We start from the raw sequence: 26,927 nt of genomic DNA on the forward strand, positions 1-26,927 counted from the left end.
TAAGAATAAAACAAGCAGCTTGCAAAAGAGATGAAAGGGGATAGCGACAGGTGCAGAGAAACGCATACCTCTATCCCAGCATTCAGCAGCTTAAGCAGGGAGATTTCAAGTTCAAGGCCAGCCTAGGCTAGAGACCCTGTTCTAAAAATGGAAAGAGAGGGGGGGAGGGAGGGAGAAGAAAAAGAAAGGAAAAGGAAAATAATTCGTGTGTGTCTTCCCCTCTACCCCCATCCCCCATTCTATTACTCTGTGGCTCTATTCTCAAGCTTGCTTCATCTATATTTACAGAGAAAGACAAAAACCAAATATCAAAGCTGGCCAATTCTGAGTGTTTGAATTACTAGTTGCTTTCATCAGGGCTCATTTCTGTTTGAATATTTTAATGGCCATGCGTTATTTCATTAAATCACTGAAGTATTTGTTTTAAAATCCAAAAATAAAAGCAAGAAACGTTATTCAAGTGTACACACACACACACACACACACACACACACACACACACACGTGAATATCTATACACAGACAGAAATTGAAAATACAAGCAGTGTAGAAAGATACAACTGCAGAGTCAAAACTTCCTACCCTTCTATTCTTCAATGGAAATGCTGTCTTCCAGAAGCAATCTCTCTGTCTCCTCTCTCTCTCTCTCTCTCTCTCTCTCTCTCTCTCTCTCTCTCTCTCTCTCTCTCTCACTCCAGGGAATTTCTCTTCTGGCTTCTGAATGCACCAGACACACATGTGGTCCTTGGACATACATACAGGCAAAACACCCATATATGTTTTTTTTAACCATTCTTCACTTACAAATACACTTGTGTGCTATTGTTCCTTAATCATAGATAGCAAAATTCACACAAATAATACTGGGTTTTTTTTTTTTTTTTTTTTTTTTTGGTTTTTCGAGACAGGGTTTCTCTGTGTAGCTTTGGAGCCTATCCTGGCACTCGCTTTGGAGACCAGGCTGGCCTCGAACTCACAGAGATCCGCCTGTCTCTGCCTCCCGAGTGCTGGGATTAAAGGCATGTGCCACCAACGCCCGGCTGCTCACACAAATAATTTAACTTTTTAGTTTTTGTTTGAAATGGAATTAAATAGGAAAATTTAGAAATTCTATCAAATGACACACAACACAAGAAATGACAGTTTGGACACCCCTGCCTTCTTTGCTCTAAGATTTGTTTTCTTTCCGTTGGGAATGCAATCCATGGCCTTACATGTACTCTTGGAAAACAATTTTCTCCTGATTCTTTCAAATTACATAACTGGCCTAAACCCTGCAGTAAGTTCTGGGGGTCATAAGATCCTTTAGTTCTTGCACAACAACGGCAGAGCAAATGCTAATAGTTGCCTGTCCTATAACCATCCCCTCCCTCTTCGCTAACACAAGCTCTATTTTATCCGAGATGACAATGTGCGCTGTTAAACACGAGAGCTACTATTCTCTGACAGATGCTCTGAGTTTTGTTTTGTTTTGTTTCGTTTTAAACCGGGCACATTGCACTTATTAGACTGAATTGCCATTGCGAGAACTACATGGCCCAGCTGTAGCTAGTGATGGGGAAATGGAAGTTTGGTCGCTGGGGGATATGAAATGCTTGCTGTCAAGGGGAGAAAGAACGCTAAGCTGGCGAGCACTTCCGCCGCCGTTGCCTTCATCCGCTTGTTTACTTGAGACTGTCAGCGATCCCCGGAGGTCCCGAGGCATCTGGAGACTCCAAGATGGGAGTTACGTGACAGGAATCACAAAACAGAAGCTAGCACTACAGTGGTTTGGTCCCGGGCAGAAGGGAAGGGAAGGAGAGGAAGAGAAAACAGGAAGACGAGTTCGAAGCCATCCTCGGGAACCTGAAGCCAGCCCGGGTTGCAGGAGGCCCTGTGTGGGAAACAGAAGCCAACCCGGCTGGGGTTCCTCTCCGCTGACCCTGCACGACTCTCACCCCGCCGGGGACGGCCACCAGCCCGCGGGGTGGGTCTCGTGGGCGCGGTGTCCCGGGTAGACACAGTGTGGACACCCCCGGGGCTGGCGGTGTCACCCGCGCCGCCGGGAGCCCGACACCCGGCCCCTGACTGCGGTGCGGGCTCCGCTACCGCAGACACTGCCGAGGCTCCGGGGGAAGCCAGGCGGCCGGGTCCCGGTAAGAACGTCCCCTGATGCTCCGCGGGGACCGGCGACCTCAGGGCCACCTTCCGAGGGCCGCAGCAGGAGCGCCACGCCACCGCCGCCCGCCAGGGGTCGCTGCGCCCGCCGGATTGTACGGCGACGCCCCGCCACCGCCGCCCGCCAGGGGTCGCTGCGCCCGCGAGAACCCCACGCTGAGGCCACGCCCCCCGCGGTCGGGCCGGGCTCTCCGCCTGTGGCTTCGCGGCTTCGCGGCTTCGCGGCGGCGGCGGCTGCTCGGGGACGCGCCAGGCCCGGCCAGCGCGCGTCTGCGTCTGCGCGTGCGTCTGCGCGTGAGCGCGCGTGCGTGTGCGTGCGTGCGTGCGTGCGAGCCGCCGGGCGCGCGCTCGGGCTCGCCACACCCTCCCCCCTCCCGCAGGAAACGACAGCTGCTGCCCGGGCCGGCGCCGCCTCCCGCCGCCTCCCACGTCCGCCCCGCCGTCGCCGTCGCCGGCGCCCCCGCCTCCCCGCTCCCCCGGCGGCCCTGCCCCGCCGCCGCCCCCCGCCCGGCATGAACATCATGGATTTCAACGTGAAGAAGCTGGCGGCCGACGCGGGCACCTTCCTCAGCCGGGCCGTGCAGGTACGAGCGCCGGCGGCCGCGGAGGCGGGCGGGCGGGCGGGACGCCGGGTGCCGGGTGCCCGGGCCGCTCACGGGCGCCGCCCCGACGGACGGACGGACGGACGGACGCTTCCGCCTCGCTCGGCCCAACCGACGCCCGCCCGAGGCGGGACGCGGCCCCCAGCGTCCTCCTCCCCCGGACGCCTCGGCTCAGCCGGGCGGAGGCCTCGGACAGGAGGGGAGAGGAGAGGAGGGGAGAGAAGTGCCAGGGAGAGGAGAGCCAGGGAGAGGAGAGGAGAGGAGAGCCAGGGAGAGGAGAGCCAGGGAGAGGAGAGGAGAGGAGAGGAGCCAGAGAGAGAGGGAGAGGAGAGGAGAGGAGAGCCAGAGGAGAGGAGAGGAGAGGAGAGCCAGGGAGAGGAGGGGAGAGCCAGGGAGAGGAGGGGAGAGCCAGGGAGAGGAGAGGAGAGGAGAGCCAGGGAGAGGAGAGGAGAGGAGAGCCAGGGAGAGGAGGGGAGAGCCAGGGAGAGGAGGGGAGAGCCAGGGAGAGGAGAGGAGAGGAGAGCCAGGGAGAGGAGAGGAGAGGAGAGCCAGGGAGAGGAGGGGAGAGCCAGGGAGAGGAGGGGAGAGCCAGGGAGAGGAGAGGAGAGGAGAGCCAGGGAGAGGAGAGGAGAGGAGAGCCAGGGAGAGGAGGGGAGAGCCAGGGAGAGGAGGGGAGAGCCAGGGAGAGGAGAGGAGAGGAGAGCCAGGGAGAGGAGAGGAGAGGAGAGCCAGGGAGTGGAGAGGAGAGGAGAGCCAGGGAGAGGAGAGGAGAGGAGAGGAGAGGAGAGGAGAGCCAGGGAGAGGAGAGGAGAGCCAGGGAGAGGAGAGGAGAGGAGAGCCAGGGAAAGGAGAGCCAGGGAGTGGAGAGGAGAGGAGAGCCAGGGAATGGAGAGGAGAGGAGAGCCAGGGAGAGGAGAGGAGGGGAGAGGAGAGCCAGGGAGAGGAGAGGAGGGGAGAGGAGAGCCAGGGACAGGAGAGGAGAGGAAAGCCAGGGAGAGGAGGGGAGAGGAGAGGAGAGGAGAGGAGAGTTGAGGAGAGCCAGGGCCTGCAGAGCTCCTATGTGCCCCACCCCTGCCCTCCCTGGGGTCGCACTCGCCCTCCTGGCCTCCCCCTGTGCCCATGGAGCCCTCCGCCCTGGCAGGGTGGGAAGTGCAGGTCGCCTGTCACCCGGCAGGCAGGAAAGCTGGCGACAGAGCAGGGGTGACAGGATGGGGGCAAGACTGAGGTGCTGGCGTCCAGGTCACACTAGGAGGGGAAAGTTCACTGCGCCGCCGCCGCCGCCGCCGCCTCCTCCTCCTCCTCGTCCTCCTCCTGTCATCAAGGAAGGGAACTTGGGCAATAGGGAACTTGGGCGGATCGTTTGTTATTTTTTCACAGTGAACACCACGTTATGCAAACGCAGTTAAATCTGTGAACATGTAAATTTCACAGCGCGGGTTGTAAACAGTCTGGCATGTAAGAGTTAGTGACCTAGGCCAGGGCAGCAGCATCCTCTTCTGTAAGCAGTGGACAAAAGTCTCGCCCCTGTGCCTGCCTGCCAACCAGGATGTTTCTTGTGCCCTGCACCCTCGTTTTGTTGGTGCCGTGGATGTTGTATTGCATGATCCTTGGCAAAAGGATGGGAGAGTTCCCCAAGGTAATGACTGCCTAGCGTATAAGCCGCAGCCCCTGTCTGTCACCTTGCCAGAGAGACGCTCTTAACCCTCCTTCGTGTAAAAGGAATCAGCCCCAGATGTAAGTGACTTGCCTGCCTTGACTTGCTTGATCCGCAGTAACCAGTTGCCCCCTGGCCTACTGCTACACTAGCAGCTGGTGTGGAGACGAGCAATATGACGTGGCCGGAAAAGAACTTAAAGAGGGCTGGAGGGATGGATAGATAGCTCAGCCGTTAGAATCCAAGCCTCAACAGAGCACATTTATGAAATTCAGTCTAAATTATGGGAAGACTCGATTTTTAAAAGTAAATCTAGAAAAACTTAAAAGCTGCACCTCTCAAATGAATTTTAATTGCTTATTGTTTCAAGTGCTTTGTAAAACAGTTTTTCGGTTGTATCCTAGTATGTGAGCTGTCAAATAATTCCCAGTCTTTTTCAAGCATATGTTCCATGTTTAGATTCTGTATTAGGAACACCACTATTACTAGCAAATTAGTGTTTCTCCTCGTGAAATTTACAATCTAGCAGAACACAGACCATGACTATACCATGGTATGGTATAGGTGATGGTAGCGAATAGGGTAATAAATAATAGAGGTGATTGTTGCCATATTGCCAAAATAGGAGAGTTAGGCATGCCATTCTTCTAGGATGAAGCACAAAGAGACCTGCGTGAAGTAATGAGACACAAGTATGTGTAGTTTTGTTGGTTGTTTGGAAGAAAGGTATCCCAGACAAAAGCAAGTTCAAAGACTCTGGGGCTCTAGGGATACTAGAGAGACCCGATGGGAGAGAGTTGTGGTCACAGGGCAGGGGAAGAGTATTTGTGATTTAGTTGACAGTGTTGACTCTGGAGTATGAAAAAAAGATGTTAAAAATGACTCCTTGGATTTTGGCTTCCACCGTTTAATAAGAAGGGGAAATCTAAAGTGGAGAAAGTCTCCTTTAGTATGAAGTGGTCCTTTGATGGTGTCTGTAGCTGTTAATGTCACATGCTGAAATACTGTGGTTAAACCTACAGTTTGAGGTTTGCTGTACGGGTGGTTGAGAGCAAGAGCAGCTTCGAGAAATGGTGATAGTTGTTGAAGCTGAATTATGGGTACTGACTTATGGAGTTTCATTATACTGTTTTCCACTGTACTGTTAGTGTATTGTACGTTTGCCATGTCCCACAGTGTTTTAACTTAAGTTTTTAAGGGGAAAGGGTGTTTGTAAAATAGAACATGAAAGCTAGAATGCTGGCGGAGTTTACAACAAAACACCTTTCTTTCTATTCCTGCATTTAGTCAATAACTGAGCTACTACTCTGAGCTGTGATGATAACATGTACAATGCCAAAGTGCCAAGTTTCATGCTAAAAATAGTTAAGACCTGAGCCAGTGAAGAGTAGTAGAGAGAACCCGTCTTTCTCATTCCTAAGTGATTTCCTTTCAAATCACAGTGTACAAAAGGGGGGGGGGGGAGTCCCTGCTCAACCACTATAGGCGCTTTCACTTTACTTAGACATTTTTAATTAGAAATTAAGTTTCTTGTTTTAAAAAGAAACATGACTTCAAAACTATTCAAGTGTGTAAATAGGTAGATAAGTCAAGTCTTGGTACTTCAAAACTGCTAGGGTATACTGTATGAGTGACTGAATGTCACTAACACATCAGATGCTTACTCTAATGCCCCCAACTCAGACAGCCCCTTCCTTAAAGCAGTGTTTAGAAAGAATATATAAACTTTGTATCGTTATGCCATTTTACTGGGCTACAGTTGAAATAGTATGAAAAACTGCATCCAATTATACATTTTAAGAAGTTGAGCCCCCAAATGTAAGATCATGAGAAATTTCTATTTTTTATAAGTTTACATTTTGATAAAGAAATAAAAATAATAACATTAGCAGTGTTCCTATGTATCTGCCCTAGCCACCTCTCACTTTTTTTTAATTCAAGATAGCATTTAAGCTGTCCTTACTTGAGTAATTAACTGAATATCCTCTAAGAAGCAAAGATAGGCCGACAGTGCTGTAAACAGTACACAGCACAAGGGAGTGCAGAGGCCGCTATATTTGGATTATGGGAGCAAAATAAAGGCTACTAACTTCTTGAGGTCAGCATAAGTCAAACAAGTAATTATTCAGTCCCCAAACTGACACTTAGAATGTTCACCAGTCCCCAGTCCCCAGATCTATAGGATTAGCTTTTTGTTTGTTTGTTTGTTTTGTTTTTTGTTTTTCAAGACAGGGTTTCTCTGTGTAGCTTTGGAGGGTATCCTGGCACGCACTGTGGAGACCAGGCTGGCCTCGAACTCACAGAGATCCCCCTGCCTCCACCTCCCGAGGGCTGGGATTAAAGGCTTGTGCCACCAACGCCTGGCCTAGAATTATTATTCTTACCTTGTGAGATTTATTTTAACCTGATACAAATAAGACACATACCTTAGTATATGGACCTTTCTAACACAGACTGAGCCCTGAAATGAGGAAATTCAAAAGCATGGCAAAGATGCATTGTATTATTGGTGGGGGGAAAAAAATCAAGGAAATAAGCTAGCCATGGTTGCACATATCCCAGTGCCAGAACTCGGGAAGGTAAGGCAGGAAAATCAAGTTGGAGGCCAGCCTGGACATACATACCATGGCTATCTGATGATGATGATGATGATGATGATGATGATGATGATGATGATGGTGAATTAATTGAAATTTTTGAAAAATAAATAACAAAGCTATGTTTAGAATTCGAATGTGAGAATGAACGCTTTGCTGGTTCTTCCTACCATGTTCATGTGGGCCTTCCTTCCTCCAGAACTGTTTTCTGAACAGGTTTACACATTCAGACTCTTGAGAGAGACTTTCATTCTGTTCATAAGGAGTTTACTGTTACTGTCTTTGAAGCTTTGTTTTGTTCATGTCTCCTGCCCTGAAAAGTAAAAGACTTATAATTTTTGTAGATTCTTACTGTATAAGTCACTTCTAGTTTGCTTTCTGATACTGGGATAAATACATAACCAAACCCAACTTGGGAAAGAAAGGGTTTATTAATCCAGTTTACAATCCACCAACTAGGGAAGCCAAAACAGGAACCCCTGGCAGGCAGGCAGGTGGGCGGCGGCGGGCGCGGGCGGCGCGGGCGGGCGGGCGGGCGCGGGCGGGCAGGCATGCTTGATGCAGAAACTATAGAGAGCACTGCCATTCCTAGGCTCACACACAGCTGCCTTTCCTTAGAGAGACCAGGACCACCTGCCTACAGATGGTTCTGCACATAGTGTGCTGCCCCTGCCACCTCCGTTCACAAGAACATGCCCCACATGCCCCACAGATATGCCTACAGGCCAGTCTGATGGAGGCACTGCCTCGTGTGGTTTCCCTTTTACCAGGTATGTGAAGTTAACAACCACAATTAGACATCACAGTTAAACATTTGTAAGTTATATAAGATTCACTTTTTTCTTGTTTCTTTGAAGACTCAAATTCTATAGCAAATACATGACTTGTTGTAAATATCACCTTTGCTCTCTTAAATTCTCACTATATTTTTTGAGGCTAAACTATAAGAAATTTTTAAATAATAAGGCAACAGGCCTACTAACCTGAAATTATGAGGTATTTTTTCCCAAATGACTAACTCTCTAATCATTAGCTCTCTGAAATACTGTCAAAAAACTTGCCTAAATCCTAACTTGTCTTGATAAATTCAGTGACTATTCCTTGAGTCACTATCATAAACATGTTTTAATAGATTCTCATCTCTACCTTTAAATATAGTATTTTTAAAATACTAGATAAAATTGACATTTTACATACTAGAAAATGGGGGGCTGCATTTTCCTAATCCTTAGGTAGTACATTTCAGTTTGTTCTACCATTTAACTTGTTATTAGAAGGGTACCTCACACAAAGACTGACCTAATGAATAATGATTTTTAAATTAATGATGTTGATCTCTGCAATTAATCTATTCAATTAATGTTTGATATGCACAAAGTGGCGGTGAGCTCTCCTTTCTCACAGATGTCAATGCTCTAAGCTCCTCTCCCAGACTGCTCCTGGCTTCCTCCAGGTTCATTTTGTCCCTAGTGAAGATGTCCCAACTCTGATTCCTCCTCTTCCAAATAGTTATTCTTCTCTATTTAGATTTATTGAAAAAAATAGAATCACCTATGTGAATATCTTTAAACCTTTGTGTGACTATTCTCTTAATAAAAAATTCTGGCCAGGTGGTGTGGTGGCTCACACCTTTAGTCCCAGCACTCAGGAGGCAGAAGCAGGTGGATCTCTGAGTTTAAGGCCAGTCTGGTCTACAGAGCGAGTGCCAGAAAACAGAGAAACCCTGTCTCGAGGAGAGAAAAAAATATATATATATTCTTAAGAACAGAAACTTTGCCTCTTTGTGAGAAACCTAAATGCTTGTCTAAGTTAGTACCATCGCACGTGCGCGTACGCTCACACACACATACGTTTTTGGTATTTACTGAGAGCCTGGGAGATGGCTCGGCAGGTAAAAGCACTTGTCACCAAGCCTGATGATATGAATTCTACTCCCAGGACCCATATGCTAGAAGGAGAAAAGCTGCTTCTTTCTCCAAGTTGCCCTCTGACTGTCACATGTCTGCATGTGCATACACAGACACACACAATAAATAAATTGTAGTTTTACATTTTAAAGAAAGACCAAATATTTGTTGAAAAAATGAATGGAATAAAGGAACAAATAGCATATATCTTAAAATTTTTCTTGATCATCCTTTAAAGATGATGTTCACCTAAGTGTGTTTCCTTTCTCACTGTGCTTTCTGAGTTTTCCTTCACCATTGGAGGTAAATTTCTGATGTATACCTCTCCAAAAGGTCTGCTCCTTAGAATCCTTAAGAAGAAGTAAAGGATACCAGGCCCCATCCCAAGAATGAGGTTGCAGTTGATATGGCTGACATTGGGATCAGGGTTTGCTATTATTGCTGCCCAGTTCTTAGGGACAGTGTACTGCCTGTGAAGAGTGTATGGCAAGTTTGGGGGTCTCTGGCCCCATATAGGATCTTTGGTGAGTGCTGATAATCCTTTAAAAGTTTGAAACTCACAAGAATGAGGACCAAAGAAATAGATATAAAACTCAGAAAAGAAAAGAAAGGACTGTAAGAAATGAGATCAGGAGAAAGGGGCGAGGTAAACATTGTTTTGTTAGCTAACCACAGAGTTTTGATTTTCCTACATTAAAGGAGAAAAGCCAGACTGTAGAAGAAAATTGCAGATGATGTAGAGCCTCAGATATCATACCTGTTATTTAATTGAAAGTACCCAGAAGGCTCCATATGACCAGAGACCTTTTTTCTCTATTATATAGACATTGCTGCCTTTCCTTAGCCACCCTCACAGCCCGTATATTAAAAATGGGCATGGTGAATGCATTCAACCTCTTTTTCTGATCTTTAGAGAGAACGCCTCCACTTTGGAGCTGGAGAGATGGCCCAGTGAGTAAAAATGCATACTGACTGCACTTGCAGACAGAGGGCCTGAGTTCTGTCGGGGTGCACCATGTAGCTCAGGTCGGTTAAAGAAAGAAGGTGCTCCAAGATGAAATTTTAAGGCCTATGTGGCAGCTGGCAGGTCCACCCTCTCTGATGGACTGAACCCCAAACAGCTGTACAAATGTGATTTTATTGATTGTTACACAAAGTATTTCCTTACTGAAGGGTAGCGTCAGTGCCCCTGACTCGTCTTTATTATGTGTAGTTGGCCATACACAATAATACAAGAGCCTTGGGTGTGCCTGAGGCATCTTGTGACCAGAGTCATGGGATGGCTGCAATGCTCCTTCAGCAAAACAATCACTAGTTTCCACAAGGATTCTTCAAGGTCAAAGTACTTTAAAAAAACGCCTGTTCATTCTGCTACCTACTGCAATACAGCGACTGCAAGTTCCTACAATAGAGTTCAATTTCCAGCACCCATGTCTGGTGGCTGACAACCCCTGTAACTCCAGCTTCAGAAATCCATTGCCCTCTTCTGGACTCTGTGGGCACCTACACCCATGTATGCATACTCACACACACACACATACACATTTAAAGTCTTTTTTAAAAATCTTATAAAAAATACTTGTACTGTGTGAATAATTAGTAAAAAATAGCCTATAAACACATTGTTAGAGCATACCCTGGGAAAAAAACCAATCTAGTGGTGCTTGCTCAGAAGGTCCCATAAATGTGTGACTTTGGTGTAAATAAACTTACAAGTAATATATGTCATAAAATTTCAAATTTGAATAATAATTACCTGACTAAGCAGATATTTATTTCTATAGACAGCCTCTTTTTTTTTTCTCTATAGACCATCTTAATTAATCCTCAAAATATTTATTGTTTGGGAAGCTGAGTTAGGAAAAGTCAAAACCATTCTGAGCTATACAGTAAAACCCAATCTCAAAAAGAGCATTATTTTATAACTTCTATAAGAAAGGATACAAAGGGAAAAAAATACTGAAAAGCTTGCCCATGTCAGGATCTGAACTCCAATTCAGCTGGCTCAAACCTCAGTCTTTGTTAGAAGTGTTATAGTAGGATGTAGGCGGGTGTTGCATTACCATAACACCCCCCCACACCCACACACACACCCAATTTCCATTAAATTATTACTTGTAAGCAATGACTTACAAACAAGCCTGGAGTGTAATTATTTACATGTTTAGGATTGTTTGGTTTTGAATTTGGTTTTCACTTATTGACAGTTTCCTAACATGTATTTGAGGTGTGTTTATATATTTATGTACTTATTTTAAATAATCACAGTTCACAGAAGAAAAGCTTGGCCAAGCAGAGAAGACAGAATTGGATGCTCACTTGGAAAACCTCCTTAGCAAAGCGGAATGTACCAAAATATGGACAGAAAAAATAATGAAGCAGACTGAAGTGCTATTGCAGCCAAATCCAAGTAAGATACTTTGCTCCTCATGTACCCTAAGTATTGCTAGTAAATATTTTTAAGGTTCAAAGTAGAGTCTGTGTCTGCCGAGTCTGTGGCTTTTTTATTATGTGCATTTAGGCTAGGAAGAGATGGTGAAAGTTTCTGTATACTTCCTAACAAGTTTAAACACTATTAGAGTCCTGACATTTTAAGTCTCATATTTTCCTGTAAGTTATTACACTTGAGTTTTGGATAACCATAAAGTGTTTAGGGTCACACAAGTCAACATAACCTTGCAAATGGGATTGTTAAGTGTGCCTCTTATGCAAAGTAGCAAGCTAACTGGAAGTGGAGCTTCAACTAGAACCAAATGTATAGACATCTAGTCTTTTTAAGTTGTGCTTTAAATATCAAAACTAAGGGGAAAAGGCAACAATGCCTGTTTTCCTTTCCCTGGTGCCATTGTGAACACCTTGTGAAATTTGAGTCTAGTAACCTTTAAAAATGCAAGCCTTGAGTGAGACTTTGTATCTTTGGTCACCATGGGCACAGTACAGTATTTCTTGGTCATTAAAGAATATGTAAGTTATTCACACCTATACTTTAAAACTGCTGCTGTTCTTTTTCTGACCAGAGGTCCCATATCTGTTTATAGTTTGTAAGCTCAGTGACTGGCAAATAGCGGAATATAATACAGTGCCTGCCTGTCCTGCTCTCCATTGTTTTCCAGCAAGTAAATCGGGTTGATTGTTCAGTGCTATGACTATAAAATTATATAGACTTAAAGTAACCTTTTATTTTCCCTGAAAGTCCTGTAAGTTTGATATTTTTAAGAAATATGCATAAATACATAATGTTACAGCAGAATTGCCTACATATATACATATATATTTACTAATATACTGTGTGTATGTGTGTGTGTGCATACATACATATATACATACATACATACATACATACATACATACATACATACATACATACATACATACATTTGTTGTTGTTTTTTGGTTTTTTCTAGACAGGATTTCTCTGTGTAGCTTTGGAGCTATCCTGGCACTCGCTCTGGAGACCAGGCTGACCTCGAACTCACATAGAAAGGCATGCGCCACCAACGCCCGTATTTTATTTACTGGATCAAAATCAATTTAGAGTTGCCCTTTTGACTCTTGACCATATAGGTCAAATGCAATTATAACTGAAAATCACAATCAGAAACATGAACCCTGATCAGCATTCAGAGGTGGTTATTTCAAAATGACTCATTTTGGTTGGCAGTTAAGGTTTTGGATTTTTGGGTTTTGTTTTTGTTTTGAGGCAGGGTGTCACTGTATAGCTCTGACTGGCTTGGAACTGACTAAGTAAATGAGGCTGGCCTCAAACTCACAGATAATCTACCTCTGCCTCCAGAATTCTGAGACGAAAGGCATGAGCTGGTATGCCTAACTAATTAAAGGTTTTTAAGTTCTGCTTTAAAATTCTTACAGTTTTGCAGAAGACTCTGCTAAAAAAGCTAGTATTCTTTTGGCATCATCTAATTCATATATTTTGTATATTACAAACTAACCCTTTTATGTATTATAAGTAACATTATTTTGGCCAACTTGTAAAGTATTTTCATTACTATTGCAGGTCCTTAAAACGCAAACAAAAACACTTTTCACTGTGGTTCAGGAAGACAACAAATGTTACACTCTGACCGCCATACATGGGCCCATGTGTGTACATATGAGCACACGTTTTAGGTGTCATACTGCCAGTGGATCTGAAGACTGTTCCAAGGCAGGACGGTCATAGCCCTCACGCTCTGTGTCTGTGTCTGTGTCTGTGTTTAGATTCTCTGTAAAAGAGAATTAATACATGTTCATGCTAAAACATGTAGATGTGGTTCTTGGATCTTAGATACTTTGTGTACATATTTCTGTAGCTAAATATCCCTGATTTTAAAATGATGAACATAACTTTAGAGTAGATTAAAGGCAACTTCACTGGATATTAAGTTTATAATTCCTCTTCTGAAACTTAAGATCTCAAAGAATACCCAGATAACTAGTTTAACTTTAGAATATTTTTGTACTGAGATACATTACCAGGTTTTAAACTATAAACCTTTAGAGATTATGTAATAGTCAACATATAATTATATATGATTAGACTTAAAGATGCATACTTGAATAAATGCTAATTTTATATTTTCAGAGGTAGTGAGTGGCTGGAAGGAGAGCAGACTTTTAAATCATTTTGCTCTTTTGAAATAATTGCTAATTTATGTAAAATTATTTTCATTTGTTTTGGTTGGGGGGGTTTCCACTGTGGAGTTGAGGCTGGCCATGGACTGGAGTGTTTCCCCCTCCGCCGCCCTCCTCCAGTGCTGGAGTTACTGGTGTCCACCATGCCTGCCCTTTTCCCGCTTTTGAAACACCGGTGTTCTAACCTTTCTCCTAGATGCCAGGATAGAAGAGTTCGTCTATGAGAAACTGGATAGAAAAGCACCAAGTCGCATAAACAACCCAGAACTTTTGGGACAATACATGATTGATGCAGGGACTGAGTTTGGCCCAGGGACAGCTTACGGTAAGTGAAAGGTTCTAAAAGGAAATCACTTTACATTTAGATCTTTACTATTCAAAAATATCAGCACATGGTAGAATCAGTTTAACTGTGTTTATTATATTAAACTTTTGATAGAAAAATATAGTTATTTAGAGCATTCACCTCTTTCTTAGCTCTAAAAATTAAATGAATTCATGTTATTAGTCTTCATTACCTCGTTGTAGTGTAATTGTTGTAATGACTTACATTAAAACTTTCAGTGCCTATTCATCTTACATTGAAAATACTTCACACATCAGCACCCAGGATATGTTAGTAGTCATCTCCTCTGGATACCTACAATGCATGGTATTCCCAGTCCATGCTTTCTGTCTTGTGTTGACAGTAAGTAACCCAGCTATGTTAGTTCCTATACTATCATTACATTTTTTTGGCTCTGTGTACATGTATGTGAATTCATATGTCTATATAGATGTGTGTGTGCATGCCACAGTGCTTACGCAGAGATCAGAGGACAACTTGTGGGAGGTAGTGCTTTCTTCTATCATGTGGCTCCCAGGTCAGACTCAGGCTGACAGGCTTAGCAGCAAACACCTTTACCTGTTAAGCTATCTCTGGCACTATGGGGACCTCAAAATTCCATATTTCTATTGTCAGGCCTAATTTTCTTATGACATAGGACTACAGATTTCTATGCTAATATTCTCTGTGTCAGAAGGAAATAAACCTGAATTTTAATGCTACTAGTCAACTGAATATATACACATATGTGTGTGTGTAACATTTAAGTATTCTTTGTAATCTAAATCTTTAAGAAATCTGAAATTAAATTGTAACTGCTAATTTTAGAGAAACGTCATGCCTTATTGCTTGCTTGTTCTGAGCTAATAAAGGCCCAGCCCCTTTCTTTAGCTAACAGAGATCTAGGAGAACATGAATACTAGAATATTTTAAATTTCTCTTTCTCTTAATCTATTTGTACTTCTAGTAATTCTGGTGAATGTATCCTGATAATTGAAATTAGACTTTGAGAATCTATTAATAGAAAATAGTGGCTAAAAAAATGGGTCTCCTGGCATTGGTCTAAGCACAATATAATATGTTTGTTATTTTGGTAAATCCTCACTTTTTATGTCTTTTAGAGTTTTGAGACAGGGAATTGCTACATAACATAGCAATAGAATATTTAATAGTATAAATTCTGTTGTGTCCATTTTAAAAACAAGGAAATATCTGTGACCACACAGATACCAATTCAAATGCAGATGTCTGTATTCAGAGACAGGAGTTCTTAACTCCTTACCGGTTGGGATCTAATCTCATGTTAAACTGATCATGTGCTTCTCTTTCTGTCTGCTCTACTCTAACTGTTTGAATATCTGGGCATAGTTTAAAAACAAAACACAACTTTTTGTTCCTTTGCAGGCAATGCCCTTATTAAATGTGGAGAAGCACAGAAGCGAATTGGAACAGCTGACAGAGAGCTGATTCAAACATCAGCCTTAAATTTCCTCACTCCTTTAAGAAACTTTATAGAAGGAGATTACAAAACAATCACAGTGAGTTGGAAATAACTCCGTTTGTCACATAATTTAGACTATGCTTACTTTTTAATAGATGATCTACCCTCCTTGTGGTGGTGATGTTGCAGACTAAACGCTTGCATATCTGAGCAAATATTCATCAGAACACAAACTAAACCTCAAGAAAAGACTGTTACTAACATAATTCCTAGTTTTTAATGCCACATTGTTAATATGCCTGTACATTGATTTTTGTGCATTACCAACACTCGAATCTATGAAGAAATTCCTGTAATAATTATGAAAACAAAATATTGTTAAAGTATGCTTGCTTGTTAATTTTTTTTTTTATTTGGGTTTTGGGGTGTGGGGGATTCAAGACAGGCTTTCTCTGTGATTTTGGAGGCTGTCCTGGAACTAGCTCTTGTAGACCAGGCTGGTCTCGAACTCACAGAGATCCACCTGCCTCTGCCTCTTGAGGGCTGGGATTAAAGGCATGTGCCACCAATGCCCAGCTCACTTGCTTGTTAAACTGGAACTAGAAACCTACTAGTTATTTTGGCTCCTATACTTTATCTGTGTATTCCAAGAAGTGTTACTACTTTTAAAATGCTATTTATTGCCTAATCATTTATGTTGTCATATTTCTTTCTAAACTTAATCTGTTAGTCCATAAAGCTTGTCTTATTACTGACAAAAAAATGAGCTTTAAGGATATTTTTCTCTAAGACTTCCTCAGTGCTGCTCATTGTTGTACATACAACCTCAGACTTTAATTTGCATATTCTATACTACAGAATGTCCTAGGAAGTTTCAGTATGCTCAACCATGGCTTTATCTCTGTAAGGAGATATGTAAGGAGTTTGGGCTTGACCTAAATTGATATAACTAAAAACGATACTAGCTTAAGCCAAGACTATGGCTCAGTAGTAGTGCCTGATGAAGGCTGAGGTTTAGTCACCTCCATTAAAAAATAATAACATGTCAGATGGATGAAATCTGATACATAGAATATAAAAATTAAGAAAACAGACTCTTACTACAGTTGGTATAAAGCATTATACAGTAACTTGAGTTATGTTTATGTATTATCCAGTCTGTAAATTTGAAATTCTGTTTTGCAATAGTTGAGTTACATTTGGTGCTATGACATATTAAAATTAGCCTGCCCAGTCTGTAAGGCAAATCACATAGGACTTGACAGAGCCATGTCCTAGGCCTCTCTAAGAGTCTGAGACAGCTTCTTAGCCTGGCCACCCCGACACTGCAGGCCAAATGGCTCCTGGTTGTGGGAGCCCACACCTGCATTGCAGGATGGCTGGCAGCATCCCAGGCTTCTGCCTGGTAAATGACAGCTGAAGATAGTGCCAAATGTTCTCCAGACGGATCCCTGGTGGAGGGAAGCATATGGGAAGATACTAAAACTCATACACCTTTGTTTCTGGAATTCAGAATCTGGAATGTTTTGAAGTAGTTTTAAAGGGTCAGGGAGGGGGAATGTTGGGTATAATATACTGGTGATCATAGCATTCAGAGAGCAGAGGCAGGAGGATTGCCACATTTCAGGGCCAGTTTGGTCTGGTCTACAGAGTGAATATTCTGTCTCAAACAAACAAAAAGGAAAGGCACCTGCGAGGTCACTGCCTCTTTATGAACTGACACACATACTCCATGCAGAGTGATTCCTTTAATGTGGATGGTCTTACACATTTTAGCCTCCTTAGCTTTACTTTGTTCTTTTTGGTTATTTATAGAAAGAAAGAAAACTATTACAGAATAAGAGACTGGATTTGGATGCTGCAAAAACGAGAGTTAAAAAGGCAAAAGCTGCAGAAGCTAAAAGTTCAGTAAGTAGTGTATACTTCTCTGCTTCTAATAGAAAAACATTTTGGCTTAATAACTTGAAAGACTGTGAAATATTTTACTAGTACACCATGCAAGTACAGAGTACAGAATAGTGTATGGCAGCATTTGGGGTGTGTTTTTGTTTGGAAACAGATTGATCAGAACTAAATACATCCAAGTCAGTACAAAATAGTCATTATCAAGAGGTATTAATCACTAGCACTGAGGTAGGCCCTACAGCTGCACTGGCTAATATGTTTTTTAAAGATTATTATAGTGGGAAGTGGGGAAAGATTTTAATTAAGATGAAAATGAATCAAGTTTGAGGAGATTTGCCTATGTCTTAAAAAATAAGTAATATCTAACTCAAAATAAATAAAGGAATTGTCACCAAGAATAGTTGCAAAAGATTAAATAGTGTTAACATGGTTTCCAGGTAGCTTTTTCCATAACTATTTATCCATATTATGGATAAATAAGTTCTGGAATATTTTTAGAAAACCAGCCCCTAAAATAGTTTTTTTTTTTGTTTGCTTGTTTTTTGTTGTTGTTTTGTCTAACTTTTATTAAAAGGTTTTAGCTTTAAACTTTAATAGATACACTGTCTATATTTTCATTCTACTGTGTACAGTACTTAAATTAGATTTGAATTGTAACAGTTTGAAAATAGCGTAATATAAACAAGAACAAGTTGTTAGAGGAAGCTATTGTTTTAATTAGAGCATGGGGTGTGTTTTGTTAAGAGGCGTGTATCTGGACTCCCCCATAGCCGCAGTCATTTCATAATACGGGAATAACTAGAATGGCTAGTGGTCGTGGACACTTTTCTTTGGTGAAGGAAAGGTTGAAAATTGTTATATCGTGAAGTTAATACTTTGTATTATCTACTGCTGGGGAAGGGCTGGCTTCAATAAGATATTAACTGCCCACCACTTTCATTTTCACTTCTCTAGATTCTCCTGACATCCTCACTTCAGTGTGGTTTCCATTAAACAAATCCCCCCAGGATTAAAGATGATAAAGGAACTCGGCAGGTGGCATGAGGTCCTAAGTTAGTTCAGGGGTCTCTAGTTGTTACTGAAATGATTCAGTATGACTTTACTTTTAAGATACTAACTTTATAATCAGAAAAATCTTAACAAGGATCATTGGGAAAAATTATCAAAAAAAAAAAAAACTTTGATGGCTGTGGAATAAGAATAATATTGCCAAGTTCCAATACAAATGTTTCATTAACAACCATTATGGTGATGGTCTGTTTTTCAACCTAGGAAAGTGCCAGGAAGCACACATATATAACTCTAACTGCCCTTTGATTATTGATTATACTAACACTGTGTAGCGCCACTGCTAGGATGCACAGGAACCAAACAGTCACCTTCCGAAAGACGGTTCTTCTCGATACCTCTGCACAAGTTGGCAATTGATACAGCCATGAAAATTCAAGTTCAAAATTAAAAGATGATGCAGATGGTATATCCCAGCAATTTATGTAAAGGTTTTTAGAAAATTACTACATGATACAAACAAAACTTATCTGTAGCCAAAATAATTAGTCCAGACAAAAATTCTATTTTTATTTTTTCTCTGCATGACTCATTCTTCAAACATTATTGCCGTAGTCTGAATTACTTTTGGCCTGTCTTTCAAGTCCATGAAATCAATAGAGACTGCTGGCAGTTTAGTTTTCTTTCTTTTTTTTTTTTTCCTTCTGATACATTTCTTGGTTTTGAGTTGGCAAGTAAAGAGGATATTTCTTACCCTAGATATTGTTTCATTTCACTGTTTTGTTTTGTTTTTTATGTGGATTTTTTTGTAACTACCCATTACTGTCCAAATTAGGTTTGGGAGCTAGGTTTATCCCTACTTTCTAAAATAACTTCATTTACTGTTTTCCTGGTCTTGCTCTTTAAATTCTCTTTGTATTGAATACTAATTTTGTGAAATGTTCTCTAAAATAAAGTCCATTAATAGTGCAAAATTTCTGCTATCCTCAATTCACAAATTATTAAACTTGTTGATGATTTAACCTTATCATTTTTTAAAAGTTTTTAATGTATTATATATATATATATAGATAGATATATATATAGATAGATATAGATAGATAGATAGATAGATAGATAGATAGATAGATAGATAGATAGATCGATCTGTATCTGGTATTGACTAATTTCTGTTTTCTGGTGTAGTGTATTGAAGAAAGGTAAAACATCAAAAGCATTTTCTCAAAAATACAGCAGCTTAGTGAAAAAGAAAATAAGACTTCTGAGAGAGGGACTCAGCCATAGAATGCTTACCCTGGATTCCGTTCCCTGAATCACAAAATAAATAGTAATAATAAAATAAACAAAACTAGACATATATGCACCTGTAATCCCAGTGCTTGGGAGTTACAGCTCCCTTCACTGCAGACACCATGACACCAAGGCCAGCATGGGGTAAGTGGGAAACTGTCCCCCCAAAACAAAACAATAAACAATTCTGTCAGAGAGACAAGAAAACAACTGGAATTGGTACATTTAAATTGTATTTGGTAACCTAATTATGATACTAGCTTTTTAAAAATTTGTCTAATGAGAAAAAAAATTGTTTTTAGTGTTTTCTAACCTTTAAAGGAACCTGAGAGAAGATGGCCCTTCAGATAATTTACAGAGTGTTTGTTCTCTCTGTGGACATAAGCCTTCACCCTACATCCCAGTAGGCTAGAGCACTGTTCCGTAACCACAACCCTCCCTGGACACCTTGGCATTTTCAGTTTGTGAGAAATACAGGAACTGCATGCCTTTCATATTCTGATGAAGATCTGTCTGAGAACTGAAACAGAAAATGGTTAGAGGTGCCAAAAATTCACAGAATAGAAAGGAGCTTTAAATAGGAAGCTTGTTGGTATGAAGTAGGCTTTCATAGATGAAAATTTGATTTTGTTAGTTAATTCGTAATTTTTAAAGAGGTATGTTTCCCCCAAACAGATCTGATTTGAAATTAAGTAGCTGGTTTTTGTTTTGAAAATTCTGTAATGGGTAGGCACCACTACATGACATATGTAGAAAAACAAATAGTTTGTTGTTGTTTAAATAGAAAGAGCGTGTCCTTCCTCTCTCCCTCTCTCTCTCTCTCTCTCTCTCTCTCCCTCTCTCTCTCTCTCTCTCTCTCTCTCTCTCTCTCTCTCTCTCTCTCTCTCTCTCTCTCTCTCTCTCTCTCTCTCTCAGTGCCTGATCAGCATGTGCTTTATTTATTGTGCAGATGTAACTCCTTTCGGTGTGTTCATAGGTATAATGTGTTCTTTGTCTCTCACCTATGCACTTAAGCAACTAAACTCCGCCCGGCTTGAAGGAGATAACATTATGGTAAATTTCTCTTACATGCTCAACTTCCTGCATGTAAAATGGCTGAAGGTTTGTTGGCCTACTGTGTTTTCTACATCTTCAATAAAATGCCTTCTCTTGCTATTTGCTGCATGTAGAAGTCAAATGGCTGAAGTTAAGCATTGATTATGTCCAGGCAAAAAATGCCAGTTGAAGTGATATTGAAACTTGAAGAACCACCAAATTTGTTGGTCATGCCAAAACAGATTTTAAAATCATAGGTGTGTAATGCTGTTTTACATCTAGTAAATGTGGTAGTTTAGTGGTAGTTTAGGCTGAAGTTTCATAGTGTTATTTTAGCAATGAAAATTAACAAGATTTACCTTACTTGAAAGGCAGTAAAAGTATACAAATTGACTTCATTTTTTTGTTCTTTTACTATATTGTTATTGAAATTCAGTATAGAATTATTTTGTCTGCCATTCCAGATGAGACAGAGTCCAGTGACCAGGCCTATTCCATATCCAGGGCTAACTCCCTTAAATAACTTCCTGGAATAAGAGAATGAAAATTGTTTATAATAGCTGGTGTACATATTTAGCTCAGATTAAAGAAAGTTTTGAGATGCTAGGCTTGTTTTTGATTTTTTTTTTACTTTAATTAAAATTATGTGAATATAAGAAAACAGTTAATTCATGTCAGCCTCTAGCAATTCATAGTCCTTGGGGCTGGGTACATGGTTCAGTCAGTATAGTGCTTGCCTGAGTTTGGTTTCCCCAGCACCCACATAAAATAAAATAAAAAAAATAAAAAAATAAAAAGTGTATTTTAGTGCCTGTCTACAACCCCAGCACTGGAGGCAGAGGTAGAGACAGGAAGATCCGTGGAGCCAATTGGTAAGCTCCAGGTTCAGTAAGAGCTCCTGGTCAAAAAGTAAGGTGGAAAGCAATGAAGGAGGACACCTAAAGTCAATCTCTGCCCTCTCCATACATGTACATTGTCGCCACTGCCAACCCCAACACACACACACACACACAAACACACACACACACACACAGTACATATACTAAACACACACACAAAAAGTTAATTCTTGGAATTATATTCTAGATAAATTACTGCCATTTAAAGCGGCAAGAAATCAGTAGTCTATTTAATAATTAATGGGTCATTGTTGATTGGTATTTGCCTTTGTTTTCAACTATTAACTTTTGAAGTCCTGGCTAAATAACAGTGTTCTTATATAGCAAGAGAATGTATTTATTTATTTCCATTGTCCTATCTATAGGTAATTGAAAAGGGTGAGACTATTTCAGTCATTTTTAATTTTGTATAAATCATAGGTTTCCTTTTGTTCATGGTAAAAATATTCTAAACTATTAGCAAGACTTTGCTTGATTATTAAGAGCATTTGTTTTATAGCTGTTTATCATCTACTTACAATAAGATATTTAACTAGAAATCTTAAATTTATTATATTTCAAATTGATTGTTTCTCCCCAGAAATAGTTTCATCAGTAACACTCAGTGTCTATATATCCTTGTTTTTATTTACTAAAAATTTAGGATTTATACCTCAAAGTTAGAAATCCTGTAGTTTAAACCTCCCATTTTACAAGAGAGACTATAGGTTCTCTATAAAAGCTCAGACATTCTCAATTTAAGGAAGCTGTTACTCTTATTTGTAGAGTCGCCATAAGTTTTAAAAGTTGGTATTGTTAGTACATATAAATAGACAGACTTCATAATATATTCAGCTCTACTGATTTACATTACTACTGTGTTCATTTTCTAAGGGGGAGAAATATGCCATTTAAACTAAAGTATATAAACTAAACTATACTAAGTTGTAGGAAATGTGTAACTCCAACTTTATTTCATGCTCTATATTTCTCTCTAATTTTTAATGCTGGCTAGATTTGGGCAGAGGAAGTAACAAAAGTAAGTAAAATTTTAAACTGCACAATTGTGAAACCAGAATTGATGTTCATTCAGTAAACATTAAATGAGCACCAGCCTTGGAGCTACTGACAATTTTGGCCTATGTTACAAATCTTTTAAAATCTGAAAATTAAGGAAATTGTCATGTGTGTTTACTATTAGCAGTTCCATACAGCAGTAGAATTGCACTCCACAGATGCTGTGTACACCATGAGGAATCCTAGACAATAGATAAGCAAGTGGTACTCATACAGTGTGTTGCTAGCAGACAAGTACTTGATACTTGATTTATTCATTGACAGTTATTTTAAATGTAAAGAACACCAAATGCTATGACCTCCTGTCTTCAGAGAACTGGGTTTCAGGGAAGTAAAGGTGTGGTTCTCCTGAGCCCTAAAATGACATTTTCTGTCATTTAGTAGAATGTACCTGTAAAATGTATAAACTATAGCTACATAAAACGCAGTCTAGCAAATATTTATAGTCAGTGTCATCATTACAATTTCGTCATGGTACAATGTGACAATTAGATGATTAGATTTTTGTCTTCTCCCTCAGTGTTATACTGCTACTTGTGAAAGCCATCCGTCTGCTTGTTACCATCTCTCACTTTCTCTTGGCTGGGAAATCAAGTTTTAACTCAAGAAAATTGTGATTTTTAGTGCAGATTCAATTCAAATGTTATTTTAGGTCTTCGGACATTTGTCATTTACTTTCCATTCTCAGGCTTACCAAAGTCTGCATTCCAAATGAAGGATAGGTACTAACTGTGGCCTCAGATAGTTAAATAGGTTGGTAAGCCTTAACTTTGATTTTATACTTTTAAAATTGCTGATTATACAGTGTGTTTCATGCATAGTTTGTTGAGCTGTTGATTGTGTTGTTTGGCAGTGCAATGGGAAATGCTTGATTTAAGGTCATATCTTCCTGTGTAGAATCTTAATCAACCTAGTGTGGTCCCACCCCTCCAACATGAAAAGAAGGCAGACCAGCATGTGAGAGAATATAAGTTGAACCATGAAATCAGAATATAAAATACCATGACCAAAAACAACCTAAGGTAGAAAGTTTAATCTGGTTTATGGTTCCAGAGGGAGAGTCCATCATGTCAGGGAAAGCAACAGGAGCAGGAAACTGAATGATTACACCTTACATCTTTATCCATTCATAGGAAACAAAAAGAGAAAACAGGAAGTGGGCAAGACTTGCAAAGCCCACCCACAGAACTGTACTTCCTCCAGTAAGGTGCACCTTCTAAACATTCTATAACCTCCTGTCTTAGGGTTTTATTCCTGTGAAGAGACACCATGACTGTGGCAACTCTTATAAAGGAAACATTCAGTTGGGGGTAGCTTACAGTTTTAGAAGTTTAGTACATTGTCTTCATGGCAGGAAGCATGGCAGCACACAGGCAGATAAGGTGCTGGAGAGATCTGAAGGCAGCAGGAAGAGCAAGACAGTGGGCCTGGCTTGAGCATTTGAAACCCAAAGCCCACTCCCAGTGACACAATTCCTCCAACAAGGCCACACTTCTGATAATTCCACTCCCTATGTGCCTGTGGGGGCTATTTTCAGTCAAACCACCACACCCCTTAAAGTAGATCACCTGTGGACCAAGTGTTCAATGCATGAGCCTATGAAGGATGTTCTTCATTCAAACCACCACTTATGGCATCTTTCTTTAGTACAACCTCATTAAAAGATTTCTGTCTGCAAGACTGAAAAGTAGTTGGTGTAGTAAGTAAATGGGGGAAATTTATATTTTAAAAAATGCCTGTTATATAAGAGTATATGAAAACACAGGAAATTTGTCTAAATGGGTTTGAGACTTCTATCATTTTATAATTTTAAAAATTACAGAATTCAAAACTGTATGTTCCTGAAGACCTAACCTAAGCCCATAAATAAGTAGGTAGTCAACCAAGATTGTTGGAGCAAATGCCTCCAAATGATGAGCATTTCTAGCATATAGGTGCTGAGTCGTGATACCACCACCCAATAGCTTGTCCATTTTCCAAGTTACATCTTAAAGGGGCTCTTAAAATAAACTCATCCCAAACTGTGATAGTAAATAGGCAGCTTGCTAACAGTAATTCTTCAATGATTTTTTCCCTACAAATCTGTACCTCAATTGTAAATGAAGTCTAGAAGATCAATGATTATTGGTAAAATTCAATGTCTTTAAGCCTCTTATGTATCATTTCTTCTTCAGTGAACTGATCACGTTTATTATCCTCTATATGTTGGGTGGATGGACAGTTTGGGACATTTGACTCTTTATAGCAACCTTGAAATTTACACTGGAATTTGTTGAAGAGATGAGGTTCATTCCTGCTGGTTATTGCTCAGAATCTCAAGTCTAGATGATGCAGTGTGACTGTCTAAGCTTCATAGTGTGGTCCTGCTCAGCTGACGTTAAGCATGACATTTTAGTCAAGTCTAGAAAACTTAACGCCCTGGCTTTGGTGAGCTCAGCTAATCCCGTCCTTGTTTCCTTTCCTTGCTATTAAAGCATCATCATCATTTCACCTCAGCTTGTCATTTCTTTACATTTGTAGAAGTAGCCCATATTATAACAGAGCTGGGTGGAACCAGCCCAGCTTACCTTTGACATTCATTTGTTTTGATTTGCTGGAGGTTTTTCTGTTAAGAAAAGCCATTTTGTCATCCATCAAGCAGAATAGTAAATAATGTGAGTGTAATGTAATGTGATTGAGACCTCTATGCCTTCTGGAAAAAGAACACTGATTCTTTTCATGAACTTTTTCTGCTTCCTATTGTCTTCCAGATAAAATTGACTTTAGGCCTCCTAAAGTATTTGGTTTTACTTGAAGTTAATGTATTAACTTTAATTATTGTGTAATATAAATCAAGCTTGTTTTCACAAAATAAACTTAGTGGTCAACACTTACTTAGTCCCCTCCCCCAAGTCTGCTGCCAGTAGGGTATTCAAGCAACCGACAGACCATGCAAGTCTCTGTTAGCTGCTCGTGAGGGTATTTTGTCAACAAAGGGTAAAAGAGATAAAGGAAAAGTGTGTGGCCTTGCTTCATTACATCTAAGAAAGCATGTCAGTTGTTTGCATATGGGTAACTGCATGCTAGAGAGTCCGTCACTAGATGATTTCCAGTAGTGAAGTTAAGCTCATTGTTTCAAATAGGCTGTGAAGTTTTATTTTTCCTCCTCATTTTCCTACCACCCACTTCTAACCAAAGTTTTGAGATACTAATATTTGGTATACTTACTTAGTTTTTCAGTGAACTGTTTTGTTCCAGCAGTAAACAGAAGCCAGTAGTGCTGCCTACTTCTCATTTTCAAAGCCAGAGTATTTATATCATTCGTGCAGAGCAGAATGTTAGAGAACTTCCTTTTCCTTAGAAGCCGCGTGCTAGCACAACACTGATCAAAAAACTTTTAACCCTAGTCTTAATAAATGATGCTAATAACAAAGCCTATTATACATACTTTAGAGAGAAATTACAAAAGAAAGAAAGTTAACTGTAGGACAACCAAGAACTGTCTTAGCAACAAGTGTTTAGTAACTAAACACAAGAGGTGGGAATCCTATGGCTGTGCTCTTGTAGTCTTTGATTTGAAATTGAAGACTGTTGTTAACTTAAGTACAAAAGAAAAGCACACAGTAATAATTTGGAGTTTTTGAAAATAATATTGTTTTATAATTATAAAACTATGGTACTCAGTATTTTGTAAAATACTTCAGCAAAATACTAAAAAAGGTATATGGTATCTTGACTGTCATATGTCTTCAGACTATTAAGCTTTGATATGAGTCAAGTGTTGGTGTTTGGTGACACAGATAGGTCCTGAAACTAAAGACCAGGAGAGAGAGAGAGAGAGAGAGAGAGAGAGAGAGAGAGAGAGAGAGAGGAGTGGGGGGAATGAGAATGAATTAGGGAATCTTGAAATCCTTATTTGGAGTATATTGGGATTTGGAGAGGTGGGTCTGTGTAAAGTGAACTAAATCTTCTAATGAGATCCTTAAAGTATGTTCTAACTTAAGTCTGAACAGGAATTACGAATAACTCAAAGTGAATTTGATCGTCAGGCAGAGATTACCCGACTTCTGCTGGAGGGAATCAGCAGTACCCACGTGAGTATTAAATCATCCTCAAGAAAAGACGCTGAGACAGCACTTAGGCAGCTAGGGAGGAATTTGTGAAGTTAAAGGCACCCTGAGCTGCATACAGACACTGCCTTTAAAGAGAGCTCCTTGGGTCAGTTGTCAGTCAAGGAAAGTTTCAAGTGTGAGATTTTAGAAGGGATCTGAAGAAATACTTAAATTTTCTCTTACATTTCATCACTCCTTTTTTTTCCCATTTCATAAATCCACATGTTGGCTCTTCTTGATAAACAAAGTTTGTCAGTTTATTATTCACCAGTAATTAGTTTTGATGAGCCTGATCAGAATATGAGCATTAATAAGCTTTACAGTAGGA

The 26,927-nt window shown here is 40.6% G+C and overlaps 1 protein-coding gene across 1 annotated transcript in view; it reads left to right on the forward strand.

Annotated features, from left to right (window-relative positions):
* The first annotated feature begins 2,588 nt into the window (after nucleotides 1–2,588).
* Nucleotides 2,589–26,927, forward strand: part of Sh3glb1 (SH3 domain containing GRB2 like, endophilin B1) — a 34,133-nt gene continuing 9,794 nt past the window's right edge. The window contains exons 1-6 of the mRNA XM_027395890.2: nucleotides 2,589–2,741; nucleotides 11,186–11,327; nucleotides 13,746–13,874; nucleotides 15,279–15,412; nucleotides 17,131–17,223; nucleotides 26,492–26,581. Of these exons, the coding sequence (XP_027251691.1) occupies nucleotides 2,670–2,741; nucleotides 11,186–11,327; nucleotides 13,746–13,874; nucleotides 15,279–15,412; nucleotides 17,131–17,223; nucleotides 26,492–26,581 (660 nt within the window). The 5' untranslated portion in view covers nucleotides 2,589–2,669. The remainder of the gene's footprint in view (nucleotides 2,742–11,185; nucleotides 11,328–13,745; nucleotides 13,875–15,278; nucleotides 15,413–17,130; nucleotides 17,224–26,491; nucleotides 26,582–26,927) is intronic.

Source organism: Cricetulus griseus (genome assembly GCF_003668045.3).
Source record: "Cricetulus griseus strain 17A/GY chromosome 1 unlocalized genomic scaffold, alternate assembly CriGri-PICRH-1.0 chr1_0, whole genome shotgun sequence".
NCBI lineage: Eukaryota > Metazoa > Chordata > Mammalia > Rodentia > Cricetidae > Cricetulus > Cricetulus griseus.